Raw genomic sequence first — 24,085 nt, forward strand, 5'->3', positions numbered from 1 at the left:
CTGGGGCGAGACCCCCCCCCCTCCCCGGGCCGGGGCAGAGGGGCCGGCGTTGGCTCCGCAAAGACCCCGCTGGGATTTTTCTGCTCCGGAGAGGCATAAATTAAAGAGGGCAGAGGCAGGGCAGGAGGAAGGGGCTCCCTTTGAAGGTGGCGGCCGGCCTGCTCGTCAGTTGAAAAAATAGAAGGGGTTTATATTAACAAAAATAACCATCTGAGCCAGAGCTGCCGGGCGCGCCGAGGCTCCCCGCTCCCCTGCCGAGAAACCCGAAGCGACTACAAGGTGAGACCCCCCCAGCTCGCAGCCCGCCCTCCCCGCAGAGCACAGTGGAAAACAAAACAAAACAAAACAAAACAACCCAAAATAAATCATTGCATAGGTACGTGGTCGGTATAATACGCGATAACCGGACGGCGGGGCGGCCGCGGCTTTTTCTGCGCCCTCCCCGGGGAGGAGAGACCCCGCGGCCGGAGGGACAGCCGGGGGGGGGTGCGTGAGCGTGGATGCAGAGCACGGAAAAAAGAAAAAGGGGGGTTTGGCTCCTGCCGGGAAGCGCCAGCGCTTGGTGCCGCCGCCGCCGCCGCCGCCGCGGCGAGGCTCAGAGGTCGCTCTCGCCGTAGAGCGCCGTGGAGAAGGACTTGTAGTCCAGGGCTCCGGGGACGGCGTCGGGGCCCTGGTAGGGGGCCATGCGGGCGATGCAGTACTCCGCCTGGTCGGGGGGCAGCTCTCGCCGCAGCTCCTCGGCCGTGATGTAGTTCTGGGGCGGGGGGGGGGGAGGAGATGAGCACCCGCGCGGAGCCCCCCGGGGCCGTCGCCCTTCCCCGGACGGCTCCCGTGGGGCGCGGGCGCGCCCGACCCGCAGGGAGCGGCCCCCGGCCGCCCCCGGCCGCCCCGCGGCGCCTCACCTTGTCCCCGGCCAGGACCTTGAAGGAGGCGATGACCTGGTCAGCCGTGTCCGTGTCGGTGGTCTCCCGGGACATGAAGTCGATGAAGGCTTGGAAGGTGACGATCCCGCTGCTGTTGGGATCGACGACGCTCATTATCCGGTTGAATTCGGCGTCGCCCTGGAGGGAGGGGGACCGCGGTGAGGGGAGGGCGCGCCGGACCTTTGCCGGGCGCGCCGGCGTTCACCCACCGGTGCCTACGTCCCCTTCGCTTGCCGGGAGGTGGCCCCCGGGGCTGGCTCGAGCCCACCGTGAGACCCCCTCCGCCGTCTCAGCCGCACGGGGAGGGAAGCTCCCGAGTCCTCGGGGATCGCCGCGGCACAAACGAGGCGCCCGGCACCGCGCCCAGCCTTCGGCAGCGTCCCCTCCGGCCCCCAGCCCTCTCCCACCCGCCTCGCGGCAAGCGCCAGCCCCGGAGGTTCGCGGCGACGAAAAGAAGATCGGAAAGGGAAAAAGGTGGGAAAAAAAAGGGGGAAATAGCAGATAGCATACCAGGCTGTATCCCGTGGAGATAAGGAGAGCTCGGAAGTCATCGGTGTCCATGCTTCCCGTGCGCTTCTACTCCGAGAGGGTGAAGAGGAGGAAGAGGAGAGAGCGCCGGCCACAGAGGGCAGAGGTGGAGAGCGCATGCAGAGACGGAGAGGAAGAGGAAGGAAAAGGCAGGAGGGCAGGGAGGAAGGGAGGAGAGAGGCAGAGATTCGGTTAAAGGAGGCGTTCCGGCAGTCGCAGGGTGCCACAGAGGGACGGGGGGGGGGAGGCCGCAGGGCAAAGCCAGCAGGGATGCGGGGCGGTGGGGCAGAGGAGCGTGGAAGGAAGGGGAGGAAGACCACGGGATGGGGAGGAAGAGAGAAAGGAGAGAGGTTAATCGCGTCTCCGGCCGCGAGGCGGCGAGGCCGGGTACCTGTCGGTCATTCTCCACATCGTATCCCAGGCTGATGAGGCAGGCTTTGAACTCCTCCGGTCCCAGGGCACCGCTGTGGTCCTGCGCCACGGCACGGAGGGGGCCGCGCCGGCCGTTGGGTGACAGCGGGGGCGAGGGGGGAGCGGGGGGCCGGAGACACGCACCGGGGGGGGGGGGGGGGGAAAGACACGCCGTTAGCGGGACGCACGCTGGCTTTGCCGCCCGCGGGAGGCTGAAAGCAGGGCTCCGCGGCCCCCGCCACGTCCCGGGGCCGCGCTCCCCGAGGGGGAGAGAACAATCCCCCGGGTCCGGCTCCTCTGAAAGAGCAGCAGCGGCTCTGGGGGCGGACGAGGGCCAGCGCGGCAGCCCCCTCCGCACCCCCCGCGGGGAAGCCGACAGCCCGGACGCGAAGGCGGGTTTCGGCAGCCCGGCGGCAGCACTGCCCCGGCGCGCTGGGGGTCCCCCGGTACCTTGTCGAAGTGGTTGAAGGAGGCCCTGAACTCCTGCATCTGCTCCTGGCTGATGCCCTTGGCGTCGCGGGTGAGGATCTGGTTCTCCACCTCGTTGATGGTGCGGGCGATGGTGGTGAGGAGCTGCTCCCAGCCCACGCGGATGTGCTGGAGGGGGAAGGGGCGCGGTGAGGGTCTCGGGGAAGGGACGCCCGGCTTGCCGAGCTGGGGCACGCCGCCATTCGATGGCGACTCTGGCTTAAGGCGGCCGGGGAAGCAGGATGGGAAGCCGCTACCGGTGACGCCCCAGCGCCCCGGCTCTCGGCGGCTGCCGAGCCCAGGCTTTGCAAGGCTCTAACGAGAAGGGACAGCACCTTCGGGTGTCGCTGAACCCTCCGGGTGCACCCCGACGGCCGGAGGAGAGAGCTGAAGCCCGGCGCAGCTCTACCAGGACGGGTCAGAGCCCTCCCCTGGCGACCCTCGAGGCTGGGCGGGCGAAGGGCACCCACCTCCATGGTGTAGTTGGTGTGCTTGTTGTCGAAGATCAGTGCCTCCTGAATGAGCTGGTGCTGCTGCTCCAGCAGGTCGATGTTGGGTTTGTAGTCCACGATGCTCTGCTCGTATTGCTTGAGGTGGTTGAGCTGGTCCTCCAGCGTGCCGTTCATCTCGATGGAGATGCGCCCGATCTCCTGGAGGGGGGAAAACAACCCCAGCGGGGCCGGGTCGGGGTCGGGCACGCGAGGAGCGACGCCACGAGCTCCGAGGAGCCCGGCCAAGCCGCCCGCGGCTGACGCGAGGCGCCGACGCGCGCCAGCGAGCGTGAGCGTGAGCGCGAGCCCTGGGCTGCACCAGGCTGACTTTATCGACGGATTCGTGGCTTTCCGTCCTTTTTGGAGCCGGGGCAACGCAGACGCAGGGCAGCTCTGACTCCGAAGGGAGGTGCCAGGGCTGCGGCTCTGCCTTCCCCAGCCCTCTGGACGGCAGATGGCACTCCAGCTCTGGCGGAGCCCACCGGGATAACCACCGCCGGCCGCCCCTCTGGCACCGGCACCGGCCAAGCCCTCACCTCCATCTTGGTCTGGATCCAGGGCCCCACGATGTTGGCCTGGCTGGCGAACTGCCGGCGTAAATGCTCGTTGGATTGCTGCTTGCTCTGCTCGTCGAGCAAGGCGTGGTCCCTCTTCGGCACCAGCTGCTGGACCTGCGAGGAGAACGGGACGGTGCTGGAGGACCCACGGGTGCCCGTGGCAGCGGGGACAAACCTTTGCCAGGGCTGTGGGGATCGAGGTGTTGGGGAAAGGCACGGCCGTGAAACCCACGGTGCTCCAGGCACAACGGGAAGGAGCCCGTGGAGCATCCGGCTGCGGAGGGAGCAGGCGCTACAGCCCCCCAGCCGATCCCTTCGTCGTCTTTATTTGCCGGCACGCTAACAGCCGGCCTCGCGGGCACTTCGGCTACACGTGGTGCTGGTGCTGGAGGAGACACTTACCCGTTCCCACTTGGAGTTGATGATCTGCGGGGTGACAGAGGTGTAGGGGTTGTTCCCAGAGAGCTTGATGCTGTTGAAGTCGGCGATCCGCTGTGCTTCCCTCTGGATGCCCAGGATGGCCTCGCGCTCCTTGTCGGCATCGGGCAGGGTGGACTTGAACTGGTCGTGAGCGGCGATGAGTCCCTGCGGGAGACGGGATCCGGGTTAGAGACAGGGGCCGGGTTTGGGGCGCTGCTTTGAGAGCGATTTTATTTGCACCAGCTCATCCTTCCCCCCCAAGAGAAGCTCCCTGCATCTTGCGGACCCCATGAAAAATGGCCACGAAGCCATCTCAAAACAGGAGACAAGCGTCTCTGCAGAAAGCCGAAGGCCACGGAGCCTTCGCACCTCTCCTCCCGCGGCCTCCTACCTCGATCTCCTCGATGGTGTGGACGATGAACATGTCCTGAAGGTCTTCCATGGCGCTCTCCATCCAGTTGTTGAAGGGGGCTGCCCTCTTCGCGTACTCCAGATGCAGCTCGTCGATCGTTTCCAGCTGCTTCTCCGTTTTCTGCACGTGGCCGGGAGGCGTTAGGAGCGGAGGAACCCCCCCACGGTGGCCCCGTCTCCTCTGTCCCCATCCGGGGCAGGGAGCCAGCAAGGAGACGGGTTGTGCTCACCTCGAGAGCCTCTCTCCTGCTGTGGGTCAAGGAACCCAGAACATCCCACTGGTCACAGATCTTCTGGCACCGAGCGTTCACGCTGGGCGAGTCGTAGTAATCCAGCTCGCTTTAGCAGGGGGAAGAAACGCAGCGGGGTGAGGATACGGGGGGCAGAGAGGTTGGGGCTGGAAGGGACCAAGAGAGCCGCTTCGGGACGGGCTAAGCTCCCCCACGTCGCTCCCACCCTCCTCCATCCCCACGCAGGGACGCGCTCGGCTACGAGTGGCTTTCGGAGCCCCCACCGAGGCGGCGAGCAGGGCGAGCTCTGCCGACGGCAGCGCCGGGGCTCGTTAAAAGCCCAGCGCGCGCGAGACCGGCTCTCGGCCCCTGCCTGGCTCCTCGCCGCGGCGTTTTCCGTCCGTGCTCCCGAGCCGTGTGTCCCCCTTTCCCGGTTGCTGGCTCCTTGAGCCGCTGGAATAAGGGCTCCATTCATGGCTTCGCCCTGCCTTTGGCTTTCAGTGTACTAATTGTGTGCAAGTTTATCTGACTGAGGGGAAAAAAAAAGAGCCGGGCTGCCCGGGCTGCCTTACAATAACCGTATTCTAGCAGCGGAGAAAACAGGAGGGGGAAGGGACGGGCAGAACAATAGGGGCACTGTGCGGAGGAGGCAGCCGCCGGCGCAGCGCTCGGAGGTGAGCCGCGGCCCCGGTTTTGCCGCGAGACCCCCGATCCGAAGGGTTTTGCAGAGAGCAGGGGAGGAAGGGGCCGAAGCGCAGCGCTCCCCGGAGCGTTCGGGGGTGGTCCCCGGGGCGTTCGAGGGCGCGCGGACGTACTTGAGCTCCTGCGCGATAGCCGCGATCTGCTCCACGCGGTCCTGGTGCGCTGCCAGGTCGCTCTCGAAGGCTTCGTGCTTCCTGATGAGGGCTTTGATGTCCGACAGCGTGGCGGTTTCGTAGTCCTTCTGCTTCAGCATGGCCTCCTTGCCTAGGGACAGAGGAGCGAGGGCCGTCACCTCCCTGCCGGGGCCGACGCTTTGTCCCCTTCCCTATGCGCTGGGAGAGGCACCGAGGCGAATCCTCCGGCTTGCAAGAGGCCACCCGGGCGGCATCTCCTCGGAAGGTGGACCCAAACGAGCAGCTTTCCCCCCCCGCCCGAGCTTATACACATCCCGAAACCCCGAAATAACGACGAGCGGCTCCGAGACGCGCTGCCAGGGGTTTGCTACCCCCTGAAAGCAGCGTCAGCTCGGGGACAAGGACCCCGCTCGCTCACACCAGCGGCTCGCCACCACGTCGGCCCCGCTGCTGCGGTCCGTGGCGCGGACGGTCCCTCCTGCTCCCGGAGCAGCAGGGCGGCTTGCGGATCTTAAAAGGGCCCAAGCTGCCTTCCAAGGGCTTCATCGCTGTCAGGGTGACTCCCCTTTGACGGACGCAAAACCTCCCCGTCCCCCCGCCACCGAAAGGTGCCCCCCGTCCGGCTACCTTCGGTCCAGGCCTCGTGGATGGACGCCTTCTGCCTGAACTTCTCAGCCAGGTGGTCGAGCCTCTCCAGCCGCCGGATCTCGTTCAGCAGCCATTCCTCGTAGCCCTTCTCGGCTTGCTCCAGGTGCTGCCAGCCGTTATTGATGTCCTGGGGACAGGGCAGAGGGCCTCGGGCTCAGGGGACCGCCAGGGTGGCAACGGCTGCTCTTCTCCCCCACCTCCTCCTCATCATCACCCGTCCACCGCCGCTGGCAGCAGGTCCCCACCTCCCCACGCCGATGGCAACGGAGGCACATGCCCCTCTGAAGCCGTTCTGGCCGCTTTAGGAGCCCCGTCCTACATCAGCGCAGGTTTTGGGAGAAGCTGAAGAGGAACCCACCCCCAAACCCCCCCTGGGAGCGCAGGAAGGCAGCTCCAGCTCCGCTGCTCTCAACCGCAGCCGTCGGAAGGGGAGGGTACCCCCTCCCACCCCCTCGCCCCCAGATCTCCCAGCTCTGCTCCCCCCGGCGCAGGATGCTCGAGGGGCTGCTCACCGAGACCATCTTCCCCTCGGAGGGCATGAAAGCAGGTCTGTTGCTCAGCCGGAGCTTCGTCTGCAGGGTGTTGAAGTTGATCTCCAGCTGGCATTTCTCCTGCACTTTGGGGGGCTTGTGGACGCGCCGGTAGTCGCGGAAGTCTTCCAGCTTCTGCTGCATCTCCTGTATGGTCTTCTGCGGGCTGCGGTCCTCCAGCCAAGGGATGGTGCGCTTGATCCACTCCAGCAGCTGTGGGGGGAGTGGGATCGGATGGGTGGGAGGCGGGGAACGGCAGAGGGAGGCCGGTTTTAGGGGGAACGGGTCCCCCCAGCCCCGCCGGTGACGGGGCGGCCGGGTGGCTTACGTCGGAAGCAAGCTTCTCGTAGTCTTCCATCAGGTGCTCGTTCTCCTGGTTGACGGCCAGCACTTTGCAGATGCGGTTTGCCGCGGTCTCGGCCTGGAGGGGAAGAGCAGCGTGAGGAGGGACGCAGAGCCGCGGAAGGCTGCGGCGCCCCAGCCCGCACGTCCCCATCCCAACCGGACCCGTGCTGCCGGAGCAGCGCTCCGACCGGGCTGGGGGATTTGGGAGCTGCAGAGGATCCCCCTCCGGCAGCCCGGCTGGGTGCGGAGGATCTCCGGGCACTGCGCAGGGGAGACGCAGCCTGGCCTCGAGGCTGCGGAAAGCCGGGCTCCCCGAGACCGTCACGGGCGACTTCCAGCTCAGCTCCAGCATCGCTACCTCGGCACGAGCGTCGCAGGCCAAACCTTACCCACGGCTTCATGGACAAGGCAAACTCAGCTTTCGAGCGCCGGAGCCCCGAAGCGTGCGGCCACGCTGAGCGTGCCACCATCGCGAGCCAGACCCGCGCCGCCCCGGTGTTTTTCCTTCCCTGCTCTCTATCCGGAGGCACGCTGCCCTGCCGGGGTCTGCCGCTGCTTTGCACGGAGCAGGAGAAAGCCCATCGCATCCAGGCTGCTCCTCTTTTTTTTTTTTTTTTTACCCATCTCTAAGCACCATCCTTCGGTCTTCTGCTCTTCCACGAAGGCAGATCCTCTCTACACTGGGTGGGAGGGTGAGGAGGAGGCAGAAAAGATAAGCCTGGGGGATCGAGTACCTTGGTAGGCAGCACAGAAAGAGTCCAAGAAGAGGAGTTGAAAGCCAGACATCAACAGAAATAGTGGAGAGGGTCTACAGAAGGACGGGGAAGAGGAAAAACAAGTCGCCACAGGGGAAAAGTAAAATAAATAAATAAAAAAAAAGAGAAAAGCTAGGCATCGGAGCTCTGCAACCCAAGGAGAAGGCAGGAGGGAGACGGGACGCGGCGCCGGGCTGCTCCTCCTGCCGCCCTGGGTACGGCTTAACCGCGTGAGCCAGGCTCCCCGCCGAAGCCAGGCGCTGCCGCCTCCCAAAACGGCACATGTTCCCGGAGCTAACCGAGGCCAGCTGACGAGGAGGGCACGCCGGCCGGGAGCGGACCAGCAAGAACAAAAACCACCGGCCAGGCTGGGATTTGCAGCCCTCCAGGTGCAGGCTGCCGCTGCACGGGGGTTCACGCCGCCCGTAAATTAACCCCAACCTTCATTAACCGTCCGCAGCCGTCCATGCCAAGGTGCGGCCGTCCTCGAGAGCTCGGCACCGGCCGCGCTCGGGGGGCTCCGACCGCAATTCGGCCGCGTGGATCAAGACCCGGATCGCTCCCGCACAAGCCGAGGGCCGGGCTCTGCCCCAGCTCTTCGCACGCCGACGGCTTTCTCAGCCACCAGCCGTCCAAGAGGCTCATTTATTATTTCCCGAATCCCTCCGATTAGCACAAAATGATAACTGCCGATCTGCCCGAAACAGCGATGCCTCTTAAATGCACACGCTGCGCTGCGAGCCACCCCCGCTTTGGGTTTAACGCGAGGCGTTTAGGAAGGAAGGAAGGAAAAGGGCAGCCGAGCAACGGCGCTGAGCGGGGCGGCAGGGCAGGAGCCCTCCGCGGGCACCCCACGGTGACACGCAGCGCCCTGACGCGGTGACAGGTTTCATGCCCGGCTCCGAGCACTGGTCTAACGAGTCTCCCTAACGAAGGTCTCAGACTGGGCTGGAGGGAACACGGGCCCCCCTCTCCCCAAGCCCTCGGGTAAAGCTGATTTAAGACGTTGCCTCGAGCTCTCGCAAGCCCGGATTGCGCTGAAGAGACGCATCGGTAACCCAGGTCACGGTGCGAACCGGGACTTGGGCTCTCCTCGGTTTACCCAGGTCACCTCCTGCCCCGTGCGGTGACAAAAGCCCAGCTACGCTAAGCCTGGAAAGACTTCTCCAGCGCAGGAGCCAGCCCGGCTCTCCTCCCAGACAGGGGCTTATGCTTCGCCCTTCTCCCGAGTGAAGCGGAGCTAAAGCTGGCCCCGTTTTTACGTTTCCAGAAGCCGTGCAGCAGCGCAACAACCCTCGGGAGACCGAAGGTCCGATGTTAGTAGCGGCTCGACCCAAGCACGCAGCTCCACCCGGCAAAGCTCACCTTCTGAGCACCCGAGAAAGCGTGGTAGAAGCAGGAAACGTATGTCATGATGGCCTTCTCATCGGGCCTGAGAGTGCCTACAATATCTGCGCAGAGAGAAAGGGAGGAGAGAGGGTGAAGAAGCGGCACGGCAATCCTCAAACCCCCCTCAGGCATGCAGCAGAGGGGAACAAGCGCTTGCTGGGGCCTGGGATCCGGACCAGAGCTGGCTGACGGGGTTATTTTTGCCGCTGCACTTCCCCTGCTTAATAGCTCAGCCTCTCGCAAAGTGCTGAGGCTTCGTTTTGGGATATGTCTGAGCTCCCAAGCCTCATCAGGCAGCTTCAGGAAGCTCCTTTCTGCCCCAGGTTAGTGCCGGGCTGGTGCTCTGCCAGCCCCTTGGCCCAGCTGCGCTGGCATCGCATTAGAGACGGATTTGGGGAAGCCGAGCGGCTTTTTTAAACCCATGTGAACGAGCTGAGGTCTGGTTCCCAAGTCAACAAGAGACAAAACGGCCATCTGAAAGAGAAGTCGCATGAGTGTAGGATGCTGGAGTCGGAAATGTTACAGCAAGATGGACACAGCCGCCTCCGGTACCTTCTGAGCCCCAGAAAAGGCATGGTAGAAGCTCGACACATAGGTCATGATGGCTTTCTCGTCGGGGCGAGCTGTGTTGACAATGTCTGCAAGTGAACGACAAGGGTTAGACTGAGAGGGGGACGTTTGCCGCCTCCGGCGCGAGCCGGGCTGGCTCTCCACGCTGTGCCTAGGAGCCAGCTCCTCTTTAGGCTGGAATCCCACAAACAAGCGGCTCTTAAAAGCCAGATAAATACACCTGTACGGGCAGAAGAGCGTGTTAAATACAATCCCACCCCGCTCCCCAGCTCCGAGCAAGGCTGGCCGCCGGCACGCTTCCTTGGTGCCCGAAGAAACGGATCTTCCGTGAAGGACCCGGACGACGTCACCCTTCGGCAGCGCGTTACCGCTCGAAGCGCCCAGAGAGCTTACCCTCTGCATCCAGCATCTTGGGGATGTCCAGGTACTTCTCCGCCACTTCGAAGGCGTTGTTCAGATTCGTCACGGGGTCGTCCTAGAGAGGGGAGACGAGCTACTGAAGAGGGCTGGCGTCCCAGGGCTGCAGGGAGCGCAGACGCCTTGCCGAGGCAGTTAAGCAGATGGACGGACGGACAGCCACGCTCCTCCGCCAGCTCAAAGCTCGGCGTTTAGATGAGAAAAGCAGCAGAGAAGGGACTGTGCTACCACCGAGTTTTACCTTTCTGAGTTTGTCGTATTCGATGAGCTCCGGTCTGTGTCTGTGGATCAAGGCATTGAAAGCGAGACCGTCTTTCCAGCTGCAAGAGAAGAGGGAACAGTGAGATCCCTGCGCCAGCACGGGGTGCAAATTCACGCACACGGGTCCCCCGAAATCCCTCTCGTCCACCCCTCCCCGAGTCACTGATCTACAGTAGAAGGGCCAAGATGAATTGTGAGTCTTCCTCAGATCTTGGAAAAACCCCTCCTGGAAAGGCAGCCTGGAGAAGGGGCAGATATTTCAGACGTAACCACAGCAAAAAAAAAAAACCCCAAAAAACCCAAAACCAATAGCAGGAGCTGCGTTCTCCCCTTCCAGCTGTGCTGAAAGCTTTGCCACTGAATATTTCAGAGGAGCCTCGAAGCCCAGGGGAGCAGCGCTAATGCCTCCTGCAGCGCACGAAGGAGAGGATCTCGGAGCCGAGGCGGCCGTCGAGGAGGGTTACCTGATGTGGAAGTTCTGCACGTTGACGTTCTTGTAGGGAGCCGTCTTCCTCTGACACCACAGCAGCAAGCCCTCCTTCGCCGAGGTCTCTGCAAAGGGACGTGGCAGCTCGTGAACCAGCCGGAGCAGCCTTGCCAGCAGGACCGGGGAGGGGATTCGGCGTGCGGTGCCGCCTACGGCGCACGTATCCCTGCCCCTTACCTTCCACCGAGATGTCCTGAATGGCAAATCTGAGGATAATGGTCCAGATCATGCCCAGCGTCATCTTCGCGTTGCCATCGACGATCTCTGAAAGCCAAAGGGAAAACCCAGACGTTCAGCTCCCCGCGGCCGGAGGCAGCCAACGTCCCTTCCCACCTACGGAGTAATTCCGAGAGACGCGGGAGCCGGGGCCAGCGGGGAAGGTCCGCGGCCCTCCAGCACCTCATCGGGAAGCCGAACGCTAGGACTGCCCCTCCAGCACAACCAGAGAGACACCGATCGCTTCGCAGCTCGCAAGGGCAGGCCAGGAGCTCATCAGATCTTCAGGAGAGCAGGATGCCAGCGAACGGCACCGGCACGCCGGCAGCACGAGGAGCCCCTTCCTCCCCTCCCGCTTTGCCTTCGGGTGCGGAGGAACAGGCAGGAGCTGTCGGAGCAGCACCCCGGAGCCCAGATTTGGGCTCGCCACCCAACCCGCCCCACGATTCGATTTCGCTGCGCGCAGCCGGTACGTCGGAAGCTACAAGACGATCCCGTAACGCGCAGCTTGCTCTTCACCCACGACACATCGGATCCTCGCCCCACGTCTTTCGTGGCCAAGTAAGTCCAGAACCGGAGCAGGCATCCTCCAAAATAAACGTTTCCAAACCCAGTTTCACGATGGTGGTGGTAGAGCCCAGCTCCGTCTCTGCCCGACCTCGTGCCGGTCGCATCTCCAGCGGGTCCGGACGGCGATCTGCCGCAGCCCACCGCGTCCCAGGCTGACGGGACAGCGCGTTCAGCCACCGAGGAGAACCGAACCACGGCTCCCGAGGAGCTCGGGCTCCCTCCCTGGCCGCGGAGGCTGGAAGGTATCTCCTCGAACAAGCAGATGTGACATTTCTCATCTCTTGAGCAACCCAAGCGCCTGTTTCGGGGGGAGGCTGAAGGATTAAAATACTCAAAGAGCAGTTGCCTGCAGTGACCGTTCAGCTGACGCGTGGGAGACTTTGGTGGATAAACGGCTGTTGTAACCACCACCACACCCTCGCATCTTGTATTTTCACGCGGCACCAGTTGGAACACGCACCGGTTTCAGGAACAGGCAGTCTTCCCCAGCAGGCAAGCGACGCCAGCCGACAAGACTTCAAAGATGTAACCTCGGAGCGAGCTGCGGTCTTCCAGCCTATTCAAAAACTGGCTCTGCAAGGTGAGCCGCTGCCAAACGGGGCCCTGTCCCCTGCCAAAACCACCCCGAAGCTCCGGGGCAGCCCTCGGGCTTCATCAGCGGTGAGTAAATCCAAAGGTGAGTGGTCCTGGCTGCTGCGTGGACTGGGAAATCCTCTCCCCCAGCGCCGAGGAGGAGCACGGAGACCTCCGAGCAAGGCAGAGGGGGAATTAAATCTGGCGTTGAACCCACTTCTCTTTAGCTGGCAGGCTCCTGGCTCGCGGGAACGTGACGGTGCCATGTCTTCTCCCACGTCAAGCTGGCGTTCGCAAGGGGAACCCTTTGACGTCCACGTGTTTGGTGCAAAGGTGACACCGAGCCCATTCCCCCAGGCAAAGGACACGCTCCGCTCCGTTTGCAACCGGCGAAAAACCGAAGCGCAGGTTTTTTTCTGCTCTGTTTGCCCAGGTCGTTTTTCGTGGGGACGGACCAAATCGACACAGCTGGGGCAGGGACGGGCGCTGGCCCGGCCCCGGAGAACCCCGCGACTGAGGAAAATCAGAGATCCCCATCTAATGGGAGGAATTTTGTTTTTTAAATCATAACACTTCTCCTGCCAGCACGAACACTGGGCGAGGCTCAAAGGGAACAGCGGGCAGAATGACTTGGAACAACGCAGCTGCAAATATTTGGCTTTTCAAGAGATTTCTTTTGACCCCATCACCGATGGCAATTGGTCAAGGCAGCAGCAGGTACCCGTGCGATGAGCCCTGGAGGAAGCCGAGTCTTCAACCGATCACCAAACCTCCCTGCCCGCAGGCTGAAAAGCAACCGAAACACCTTGCGATGGCTCCCGCAGCCTGTCCGGAGCTCGCCGCAGGAGAGGGGGAGTTCACGCCTTGCCCAGCGAGCTTCGCTTCGCCCGGGCGTGGGGCGCGGGCTGGAAGGAGCCACGCTTTTCTGATGAGTCCAGCAAAACCGCGTTGCGCAACAGCTTCCCTAAAATAGCATTGACCTTGGGGAGGGAGACCGGGCTGCCTTTAACCTCGGAGCTCCGACGTGGTGAGCGGCGCTTGCCTGGCACTTCCCGGACCGCGTGCACGGACTTCCCTGCGGCGGCGAGACCGGTGGCACCTCCCAGCTGACTCAACCGCGGACCGGTCGGCGGCCGCAGCGATAAACCCACGCCGACATCTCCGCGGCGAGCCGGGTATGCCGCCCAGCGCCGTGACTCACCCGCTGCCTGGGGTGTGTAATACCGCCCTCAAAATACCAGCTCCGCTGTGCCCGCTGCCATAAGTTGGGCAAACTGCAGGCAGGCGTTGTCGGCACGTCGTCTGGGTGCCACGGAGGGGACGGTGCTGGCCGGCAAGCCTTCCCGCTACGTGGCACGGCCTGGATCGGGCCACCGAGACGTGCCGGAGGTCCAGACTCACCTTCAGCTCCTATAGAGACCAGCTTGACGCCTTTGCTGGCGATGAAATCGAGGGCTTTGTTCACGTTGTTGATTTTATGCACTCGCATTTTTCCCCGCTCCGGTTTTGGCAATCGTTCCCCTGGAAAGGAGAAGCCAGTGGGATTAAAGCTTTTTGTCTAAGGTTAACAGGGAAAGAACATCAAGGAGGACGAGCGTTTAGCGGCAAGACCGTGGGACAAAAGACTTGCTCTGAGGTATATTTGCACATTAAAAAAACAAACAAAAACCCACCACTGTCCCCAAACGCCGCTTTATAAACCTCGCAGGGACTCCTCTGTGCCTTACGACAGCGCGGGTACACGGGACGTCGATGACGACGGGTAGGAGGGACGGGAGGTCGCACCAACGCGTCCTGCCCAGCAAAAATACGGAGCGGGAACTGACCTGAAATCACCTCCAGAAGCAGCATGAGCTTGAGGCCGTCGCGGAAATCCTCGTCGATGTTCTCTATCTGCGTGCCGGCCTTCCGCAGGTGGGAGTTGCACCAAGCCGTGAACGTCTGCGAGGACAAGGCGGGGAGGAGGACGGTCAGACTGGGGACTGCCAAGCTCCGGAGAAACCACCCCTCTCCGTGAACCGAGGCACCGGCTCCCCTTTTCGGGGGCTGCACTCACCACGTCCCCCCAGGCTGGCCCTGCTTGTCCCCATCTCCAACCTCTCGCCCCGAGCCCACCTCTCCCCCACGCTGTCGTCAAACCCCGGGACTAAAGTTTTGTGTGTTGTTTTGCAGAATAAACAGGGAAACGGGGACCCCGCCGGCTCGCCGTGATGTCTGCCGGGAACAAAAGCCACCCTGCGGCACCGGCGGATCCCCGGCTCCTCTTTCTTTCCGGCGGCCTGCTCGCTGCGGGGACGCCCGGTGACCCGCAGGGGATTCGCCCCGTGAAAGCTGCCGGACTCTGCCAAGCAAGCAGGAGGAAGGATGTCCCGGCTGGCAGCTGCCTGCAACGCAGGCAGCCAGCCCTGCCCACCCACGCCCCACGAGCCCGGGGGGGGGTTTTTGCAATAACGCCTTTGCCAGCGAGGGGAGAGGTTTTTCCGTTCCATCCCCCCCCTCGGATGCTCGGCAGCAAATATTTGCTGGCAGCGGCTGGCGAAGGTCAAGACGCCAAACTGCAAACAGAGCAGATTCCTGCGCCGAGGCCTCGGGACGCGTCTCGAACTCCCCCGGAGCAGGGCGTTATTGCCCGAAGGGGACCGGGCGTGCGGGTACGTTAGAGGCGCTGCCGGCTCCCAGCGCTCCCGCTCTGCAGCCGGGGTTCCCCTGCAGACCCCGGCCCTGGGCAATAATGCACGAAGCAGACATTTCCTGCTGCTCCGCCTGGAGCCGTTAGCGCTGCCGAATTACGGCCTGAACTCGCAGCTTTTATTGCAAAAAAGCCGGAGGCTCAGGCTCTGGATTTGCCCTCGTAGCTGCCGGCACCTCGGCTCTGCGGAGCAGCCACGCCGGGGAGGGAAAGTAAACCACCGTTAAGCAAGCGGCAAAGTTTACGGCGTGAAATCGCAATCGCTCCCGCTCCCGTCTGCGGTCCAAGGCCAGTGCGAAGCCCCTGGGCACGGTTTGGTTTTGGATGGTGCCGTTGCCGGCTCGGGGGGGGTGACCCGGGTTCCCCCGCCTCTCCTTGCCACCGCGGCACGGCCGGGCGGGTGAACGGGGAGCATTGTTCAAGGCCGGCTCGCAGGCTGCGGTGAGCTCACGGCCGGGGAATGCTGCAGTGACAGCTTTTAACGAGCCATTCATCCCACCCGGACCAGGGGGAAGTGTTTCCCCCGGCTCGGCGGCAAGCAAGGGGGTCAGGCGGCACGATCGGGCTAAGCCAGGTTTTGGTTAAACCCAGACCAGGCTGGGAACCAAATCCGGAGCCAGGTCCGAGCCCGTCCTGCGCCGAGACTCCTGAAGCTGGTGCTTTGAGGAGCAGGGCTCGCTCCACCCCAATATCTGCTTTTAGGGCAGGATTTTAGCACCCTCTGGCCGCCGCGGTGCCGTTTCCACCCGGCTGAACGCCGCAGGACCCATGCCCGGTTCCCAGCCGAGCCGGACGCCGGCTTCACGGCGTCAGAAATACAAATACACCAGGATTGACCTTAAACAGGAACACGGGGTCACCTTCGCAGGGGAAACACAGCAGCTCTGCTCGTTAAAGCTGTTTCTGCAGCCCACGTCCCGGCGGAGAGACCGGGACAGCCTGGACGAGCCCACCTGCGCCACAGAGGAGCAGCCCCCATGGCACCAAGAGCGTGCCAGGCAGCCCGGTGGCTCTGAAAAAGTCACCTTTCCTACCCCGGGACGTTACGATTTGGCATTTCACGCGTGCTAGGTTGCCTCTGTGACGTGCCCCAGGGCCGGCAGCGTGGCTACCTCGGCATCCTGGCAGCAAGGAGAGGGGAGATGGCTGTATAAGGGCAGGAGAGAGGCGAATCTGCAGCCGGTGAGGGTGTTCCCGGGCTGCTTCTCTGGACCTTGCGCCCGTCAGACGTTCCCGAACAACCGCTCAGCAATGACAGCCGTCATACGCTGCCGCATGCCTCTGCCAGGCGTGTCCGGGTGTTGTCGCCGAACAAGGCGAGCTCACCGGAGCTCGCCGCGATGCCGGCTGGGGGAAACTCGATGGAGAGACCAGCTGCGAAGCGAGCCCCGGCACGTGGAAAAGGCGAGTCAAGAGCTGAATCACACCCGGTGTGGCAAAACCCACCCGTACGCAGCTGCTAAAAAAAACCAACCCAAGCGTAAAAACAGGAATAAAACTCCACCTCCGAAGGAATTTTTCCACTTTACATTTGGAGTGATTCAGCCCCGTCGAGGCGCTCGCTCGTACGGCTCTGGTTTTGCGAGGATGCTGCTCTGCATAAAAATATTAAACCGTCCGGCGCCGGGGCCGAGCCGCTGCGTGATAGATCAGGCTGCCGCTGCCGGCCAAGGAGCTGTCACAGCCGGCCGCAGGGACGGCTGCCTTTCGGCACGCGGCTTTTTGAAGCCGCCCGGCTTGCCGAGCTGGTGTGCTGCAGCCGCCGGGCTCATCCGCAGCCCCGGCCGAGGTCCCCCCTCGCTGCGGCGGCACCGACAGCCCGTGCAGGCAGCCTGCGCTTGTTTCTGAAACGCTATGGAAACAGCCAAGGAGTTAAAAATAGTTGCAGAAAGCCATAAAAAGCCTTCGAGCTCTCCCAAAACCTCCCCAGAAGCTCGTTTCCTCTAAAGATGACAGATCTCTTCCAAGTCCCATGAATTTCTTTTCCTACGGCTACCGGGCAGCCGCGGCGCCGAGTCGGGTGCCGTTTGCCGGGCCGAGTCCTCGCTCTCCCCTCGGGTCCCCCCTCTCCCAACCGGGGGTACCTGCACCCCCGGAACCGAAGCTTTTACCCCCCAAGCAAGCCAGTGCTGAGACGCTCGGAGCTCGTTAGCTAAACCCCATCAAATCGACCCCAAAAAGTGGCTTGGGTGAGCGCGTCTCGCTGTATCGGGCAGCCTCGGGACGGAGCCGAGCCTAGCCGGACGAGATGAGCCGAGCCTAACGAAGCCGGCTTAAGGCCCGGCTGGCGGGTAAAGAGCAGCTTTCCCGCAGCAATGTGTTACGAATAAAAGTTACTAAAAAAGGAGATTCCACACATGCTTCTGGAATTTCCTTCCCACGGAGGCGCTGGAGAAACGCTTTCCAGGCATTGTATCAAAGCCGCCTTTGTCGGGGAGGAATAGGTGGCCCCGCACCTTCCCCGGGCGCCGAGCCCGAGCCAAACCCCGCTTTGGTGAGGGGAGACCTCCCCTCAACCCCACCGAAACCCCGACCCCGGCGCACCTCGGGGAAGGAGGATCCGTTTTCCTCCAATTGTGTTCCCGGGCTGCTTCTCTGGACCTTGCGCCCGTCAGACGTTCCCGAACAACCGCTCAGCAATGACAGCCGTCATACTGACGCAACACCTGGAAACCTCGAGAAAACAGGGGAAGGGAGGAACGCACCCGGCAAAACCCGCCTCGCCTCCCCCCGCCACCAAATCTGGGGGGCTTTCGGGGGGTTCATCTGAGCACACCTTTCCATACAAGCCAAATTCGGCTTTGAAAAGCCATCGCGGTGCCGGCCCTGCCGGCGAGACACCGGCCTGGGGGCCGCTGGTGGGAGGCTGCTTGCCGGCGAGGGAGCTTTTATTTTTTACCTGTCGCACACAAGCGCACCAGGCAGCATCGGCTCTGCCCGGCTCAGACGGGAACGATCCCGGTGGATTTTTGCAGCCTGCCTTCCTTTTAAGGCAAACACCGACACGGACTTTAGACCAACTCGAAAACCTGACCGAAATCCTCTCCGCTGTCCTCAGAGGCCGTGGCACAGGCTGACTGCTTGTTTACTCGGGGAAATTTATGGGCAGAACCCTATCAGTATTTTTCCATTAGGTCACCGCCAACAATAATCTGTCCTAAAAAAAAAAAAGCATCTTTATTTAGAACTCTACTGGAATAGCTTTTTTTGAAAAATTTTAAAATAGTGTCTTCTCGCCCGTGAGCACTTTCCCTGGTGAGAGGGACCTCGATCGAGGCGACCGTGGGGTGATGAGCCCAATAACGCCGCTGGTTCCTCTGGAGAAGCTGCAACGAGACCCCTCGCAAGCAGCCGGGTGCTTTTGGTCTCATTTCCAGGGTTTTAAGCAAAAAACCATCCAGCCTGGGAGTACGCGCCGCCGACCTGAACGCAGCCACGTGCATGGAAAGGGGCGGCGAGTCCCCAGGGGAGCCCACCGAGGGCGCGGGTGGGCGATGGGGGGTCCGGCAGAGCCCAACGTACCGGGGCAGAGCTGCCGCTTCACCCACGCCGCCTCCCCTTCGTTAGGGCTGCCAACGGGAAGCTCGTTAGGGCAGGAAATCGTTCCTGCGCTCCAAGTTATCGGCCTGCTCTTAAGATGTCGCAGAGACTAAACAAAGCTCTGGAGAAGAAACAGGCATTTCCCAGGGTTAGGAAGGTGGCCAAGGGACCTGTCTGTATTAGCCCAGCCTCGGCCGGCAATTAGCGGGATCGCTAATTACAGCGGCTAGTGGCTCAGCTCAACGCTGCAGCCGCTTTGCCTTTGAGGAATGGCAGCCCTGCAGCTCAAGCAGGGGGACAAAATTTTAAAAATCAGGAGAAATGAGGATTTTTCTCTCCGGATGGGGAGAAAAGGGATGCCGAGGAGCAACGTTGCCCATCCTTGGTCCTGCCTTCATTAGAGGGCATCGTTAGCGGCCGGGCCCGGCGACCACCGCGTGGCTTTTTGCCTTTCGAGGCGGTGACCGCAGCATCCCAAAACGCCGGGACAGGCGGGTGGCCACCGGCTCGGCACAGCCGGGGTCCGCTCCCGCCTCGCCGGGCGTTTCCAGTCGCTTGTCATTTCCCTCGTCGTGGGTTGTTGGGTTTTTTTTTCTTCCTAATTTGCCGCTACCGGACGGGCCGGGGGGAGGCTGGACCACGGAGATTCTCCTCATTCTTTTCCCTTATTAGGCTCTCGCCTCGACCATTTGGGGAGAAAGCAGCTAACTTGGAGGAGGACGGCGGCAGGAAGCAGCCGGGGGAGGCACGGCCCCCCGCGGCAAACCCTCGCCGGGGTCCGGCGTGCCGCAGCCCTGAGGCTGCTCCCGTTTTAAGGGTCTAGGGGGGTAAAGAGGCGAAACTGCTCTTGCTCCGGGGCCGGGTCCGAGCCAGGGCGATGCCGTTGGCTCCGGTGCCTCCGTTTTTAGGGGAGATAAGGGCGCAGGTGAGTCAGGGCTGGAGGGCGTACCCGCATTCCTGCGAGGACGAGGAGCTCTGCACCCAGAGCCGGCACACCTCTCCTCGGGCCGGGCGTTGCCTGCCATGCAGTGGCTCCGGCCCGGCTCCGCCAGGAGTTTGGCATGACCAAATATTCAGCACGTACAAGCTTTACGCTGGAGGTTTTTCCAGCGGTGCGTTTCTAGGGCTAAATATGAGCTCCTGGAAGAGCTCGGCTCATTAGGTCATGGGAAATGACAGGTAATTTCTCTGTCCTCCCCGGCGCGGCCAGGTCCGGCTTCGCTGTATCCACCAGTTTCCTTCCCTAAAACCTCTCCCAAAACCAGGCGCTGCCGCTACCCTGCCCGGGGTGGGAGGAGAGGCTCAGACAGGGGCTGCAAACACGCCAAAAAAAAAGGAAAAGCAGAGACGTTACCAGGCCAAAGGGCCAGATGGAGGAATTAACGCTCATTTATACCACCAACCGGCACCGCACCCCTCGTCCTGGCACTGCCAGAGCGGCTCTGAGGAGGAGCATGGGGTCCAAAAATCCTCATTTCCTGATCCCCGGTCGTCAGTCCTCCTCGTTAGCAAGAGCCGTCGTGTTTGGGTGCCGGGGAAAGTCCTGGCAGAGCATTTCCCCGGCTCTTTGCGTAACCGGGGCTCTGGCCCGGCAGGTCTGCGTCATTAAACAGGCGTTAACGTGCCGCCACCACGACCAGGTAAGTAATCTGCCGTCAAGGATCCAACTTGGGATTGAAAAGTTGCCTCAGCGAGATTAAGTAGGTGGATTATTTTTAAAAAAAGAGCCAGGAAGCCTGAAAGGGGCTTAAGCGCAGGAGAAAAACGCGCCCGGCCCCAGCCATCGGGACGAGCATCTTTATACCATCGCACCGGGAATTGCCACGGGATTTTTATGTACGAGCTCTCCTGTGGAAAAAATTGGGGGTGAACGCAACGCGGGGGCTTTTCAGCGCTCTGGAAAAGGCATCTCCGACGCCAGGAAAACCCCAGCGACAGGCTGAGGGCGAGGAAAGTGGGGATGCAGAGAGCGTTTTCCTCCAAAGGAGGGTTTCAGGGCGGATCCCGCTCCGGGCGCGAGCCCGAAAGCCGCCGCGCACGAGCCGGAGGGAGCCGAGGATGCCGGTGATGTTTTCCGAGGAGGTGGAGGGCTCTCGGGGCCGGATGTTTTGTCTTTGGAGAGAAACCAAGAATCCAGCCGGGCAGTGGCCGCTCCTCCATCACGTCTGTGCTCTCGGGGGAGCCGAGGCGAAGCCACAGGCGACTCTTTCCACCGGCTCATCCCCACCGCGGGCAAGACACCGGCCCCAGCCGTGAGCCCGGCCTCGTTAACACGCCGAGGTCGTTAAGCAGCACAGGGCAGCTCGAATTCGATGGACCAGCGGCGGGTACGATTAACGACTCTGGCGCATGAGGGATGCACGAGACGATGCTGCGAGAAAGGAGGCATTCACACCGTGGGACGAGCATCTCCCGAACCGCACTCGTTACCGCTCCGTGGGTTCGTTATCGCCCCATGGGCTCGTTATCACCCCAGTGGCCCTCAAGGACACTGTATTTTCACCAAGTTGTTTTTCCAGTACCACCAGTGTCGGAAGCTGGAAGCGCGCATGTCTATTTAAGGCCGCGCGGTAACGATGATTTCCCTTTTTTTTTCCAGCGTGTTTGCCGACGCTGGGAAGGACGGACGCCGGGAAGGACGGACGCTGGCAGATCGTGCCCCGCTGTTCAAGCCACATAGCTGAGATTCCAGAGGAGAAACCCCGGGGACTGGACACATACCAGCAGCAAAACCGCAGCCGTTGGGATGGCTCCGCACCGGCACGCTCCGAGCAGGAACGTCCGTGTCCTTCCAGCCCGGCTGCCTTTCCCCCGCGAGGGACGGGACGAGGCCTCGGTCGCTTCCATTTCAGCGCAGCAGATGTTTAAGGGATGGGAGGCTTGAAGCTCGCGGCCTCCTCCCCTCTCTAAATTCAGCCCCGGCCGAGCGGGACGTTCGGCACGCTGGCAGCTTCCCCCGAGATCAAAAAGACACAAAACCGCTCCAAAAAAAGTAATTAACTCGAAGACGAGCGCGCTGGTCCTTCCGACACCCGCAGAGGAACCGTTTCCAACGCCGTCTATTCCTCCTCCGAGGATCAGGACTGACTTCGAGCCTCATCCTCGCCTTCGGGGAAGCAGGGATGTACAGGGAAGCCGGATCCCCAAATCCCTGGAGTCGCTGGCAGCTTTCCACTCCGGGCAGCACGTCCGTGCCTGTCCCCTCGCCCGAGGAGGAGGAGGAGATGATGAAGAGCCGCTGCGGAGGCAAACTCACCACCGGCTGCGGATGGAGAAGGGGACGGCCAGACCCAGGAAACGCTTCTGACGGGCTGGTTGCGGAACGGGGGCGAGGGGGGGCTTGCAGCCTGCTAATTAGCCAGAATTAGCCAGCCCTCCGCCCGAAGCCGACGAGGCCTTGCCTTTGAACCAGCCAGAACGCACAACCACCGGCGTCGAGTCCAGCACTCGCGAAGCCCATCCATCCGCCAGCGTGCCGGCTCACCCGCGCTCGGCAGCTCGGGCTGCGAGCCACGGCGCGATTCACCCTCCCAGCCTCACCCCCCTCCGAGACTAAACAGCTCCGCGACGGTTCCACCGAGCCGCACGCCAGCCAAAACCCTCTCTAAATATTGTGTCTCCTGGTCCACGTGAGGCTGCGGCAGGGCAGCCCCGGGAAACCCGGCGGCAGCTCAGCCCCGGCTCCTCCGGACCCCCACAGCCACAGAAACTCGGGCGTTTAGCACCAACGGGCCCAAAAGCTCGTTAAAACCATTAAAACCGACAGCAAAAAAATGTATGCGATGGCCCCAGACTTGCTGGGAAGCGGCGGGTTGGGGCTGGCCGAAGCACCGCTCCAGGGAGGAGGAGGAGAAGGCCTGGCACACGCTTCCTTTGCCAAAAATTATGCCATTTAGCGGCAATTTTTTTTTTTTTTTTAAAACCCCAGCGTAACTATAGCAACACAAACGCAGCGTTCACATTTCTGAGTTTATACAGGTGTCTGCACCGGCGCGGCGACCCACGCCGCTCCTCCCAGCCCGGGGGGGGCTCTGCCCTTCGAACGGCCGCGTCCCCCCTCAGCCACCTCCTCCGCCTGCAGGGTCTGAAACCCCGCTCCCTCCTAAATAACCTGCAATTAAGGCAATTAAACAAAAATAGCAGACGGCCACCTCGCCGCCTTCCCGCAAACGGTCTCCAATTATTAACCAGGAGGAAGGCGGTGGCAGGGCAGAGCTCATGGTGCTTGCCGGAGGGAAGGGTCCCGTCCGTGCCGTGGCGAGCGGGCTTTGCCACGCCACGATGCCCGGCGCGGACCGGAGGGTCCCGGCGTTGGGGTGCGGCGCAGGTGGACCCCCCCCATCTTGCCGAGACCCCTGGCGAGGCACTGAGCGTGCTGGGAGCGTCGCCCTCTCCCTGCGGTGCCTTTCGACCTGCCCCTCCCTGCTGCCGCCTCTCCCCCAGTGCCCTTTTATCCTCTCCCTTATTTCCCCATTCCTGTTCCAGGGAGCAGATCCTTCTCCCCGGACGCTTTTACACCCCGGCTCTGGCAGCGTCTCGCTCCTCCGGCCGTCCCACAGCCCACGCTCCGGCCGAAGCTGCCCCCCGGAGAGGGGGACGTGGGATTTTTCCGAAGCCAGGCGTGGGGGAAGGCTGTTTTCTCCACAGCCCCCCAGCACGGGACCCTCGCCCCGGGGCGGCGCTGCCCCGGGGAGACCCTCAGAGCCAGGCTTCGTGCCGGGCTGTCCGTGCCAGCCCCTCAAAGCGCAGCCCCCGGGGTCCCCCAGAGGTCTCCCCCCTTCCCCAGCCCCACACGTCCCCAGTGTCCCCCGTCCCTCGGCCCCAGGACCCCCTCACCCCTCCCCAGCACCCCCAGGTGCCCCCTTGAGGTGGCTCCCCCGAGCATCCCCTGTCCCCGTCACCCCCCTTCTCCACAGCCACCCCCTGCCGCCCCTCTCCTCTCAGAAGCCCCCCAGTGCCCTTATTTCCTACCGCCGGCTCTGCTGCACTCAGGCCACAGGGCCCGACCCCCACCCCACTCTCCTTCCCCAGGGCCCCACTCCAGGCCCACCGCCCCCTCCTCAGGGGCTCCCCCAGCACCCCTCGGGGCCTCCAGCACCTGCTTCGCCTCAGAGACCCCCCACGACCCCTCATCTATCCCCACACCCCGCCCAGACCCTGACGCCTCAGGGGTCCCCTCAGCCCCCCCGGGCCCTGACGCCTCAGGGATCCCCTCAGCGCCTCCCCCGGGCCCTGACGCCTCAGGGATCACCTCAGCCCCCCGGGCCCTGACACCTCAGGGATCCCCTCAGGGCCCCCCCGGGCCCTGACGCCTCCGGGGCCTCCTCCGCCCCCCGCCCCGGGCCCACCTTGCGCTGCTGCTTCTCCCAGGCGGGATCGAGGAGAAGGTCGCGGTCCCAGTCGTCCTCCTGGGCCATGTAGTCGCCATTGGGGCCGGGCCCATTGCCGCCGTAGGGGTAGGGCTGCCCGACGCTGTGGTAATCCACCATGGCGCTGCGATCGCTCCGCTCCGCTCCTGCCGCGCCGCCCGGCTCTGCGCCCCCGCCGCCCGCCCTTCCGCTGCGCATGCGCCGCGCGCCACGCCCGGGGCACGCCCACCGCGGCGTGCGCATGCGCCGCCCCCCCACGGGAGGTGCCCACCGTGCCTTCACGCCCCGCCCAAAGACACGCCCACCTCGCCCTCACGCCCCGCCCACCGCCCTCTCCCCGCCACCGCGCATGCGCCACCTGTTCCATGCATTTGAATATACATGACAGGGCGGGGAAATGTAATTAATATTCATATCAGCGGCACGGCGCGCCTTCCGCGGCCACGCCCAC

The 24,085-nt window shown here is 63.1% G+C and overlaps 1 protein-coding gene across 4 annotated transcripts; it reads right to left on the reverse strand.

The window, feature by feature from the left end:
* Positions 1–368: 368 nt before the first annotated feature.
* On the reverse strand, positions 369–23,823 carry ACTN4 (actinin alpha 4). 4 transcript variants are annotated; one of them, XM_072848758.1, is made up of 22 exons: positions 23,614–23,823; positions 13,863–13,977; positions 13,438–13,557; positions 10,855–10,941; positions 10,655–10,742; positions 10,171–10,249; positions 9,906–9,987; positions 8,919–9,004; positions 6,782–6,874; positions 6,436–6,666; positions 5,903–6,050; positions 5,255–5,405; positions 4,440–4,548; positions 4,190–4,330; positions 3,781–3,963; positions 3,358–3,492; positions 2,801–2,980; positions 2,313–2,459; positions 1,843–1,923; positions 1,434–1,499; positions 903–1,061; positions 369–754 (listed from the first exon to the last, which is right to left on the reverse strand). In XM_072848758.1, the coding sequence occupies exons 1-22, from the start codon at positions 23,752–23,754 to the stop codon at positions 596–598; spliced, it is 2,781 nt and encodes a 926-aa protein (XP_072704859.1). In that variant the 5' UTR covers positions 23,755–23,823; the 3' UTR covers positions 369–595. The 4 variants fall into 4 exon arrangements, with proteins under 4 accessions (XP_072704859.1, XP_072704858.1, XP_072704862.1 ...); XM_072848757.1 differs by lacking the exon at positions 8,919–9,004 and adding an exon at positions 9,495–9,580 and having other exon boundaries at positions 23,614–23,822; XM_072848761.1 differs by lacking the exon at positions 1,434–1,499 and having other exon boundaries at positions 23,614–23,822.
* Between the last annotated feature and the right edge of the window lie 262 nt (positions 23,824–24,085).

The sequence above is a fragment of the Ciconia boyciana genome, chromosome 33 (genome assembly GCF_034638445.1).
Source record: "Ciconia boyciana chromosome 33, ASM3463844v1, whole genome shotgun sequence".
In the NCBI taxonomy this organism is placed as follows: domain Eukaryota; kingdom Metazoa; phylum Chordata; class Aves; order Ciconiiformes; family Ciconiidae; genus Ciconia; species Ciconia boyciana.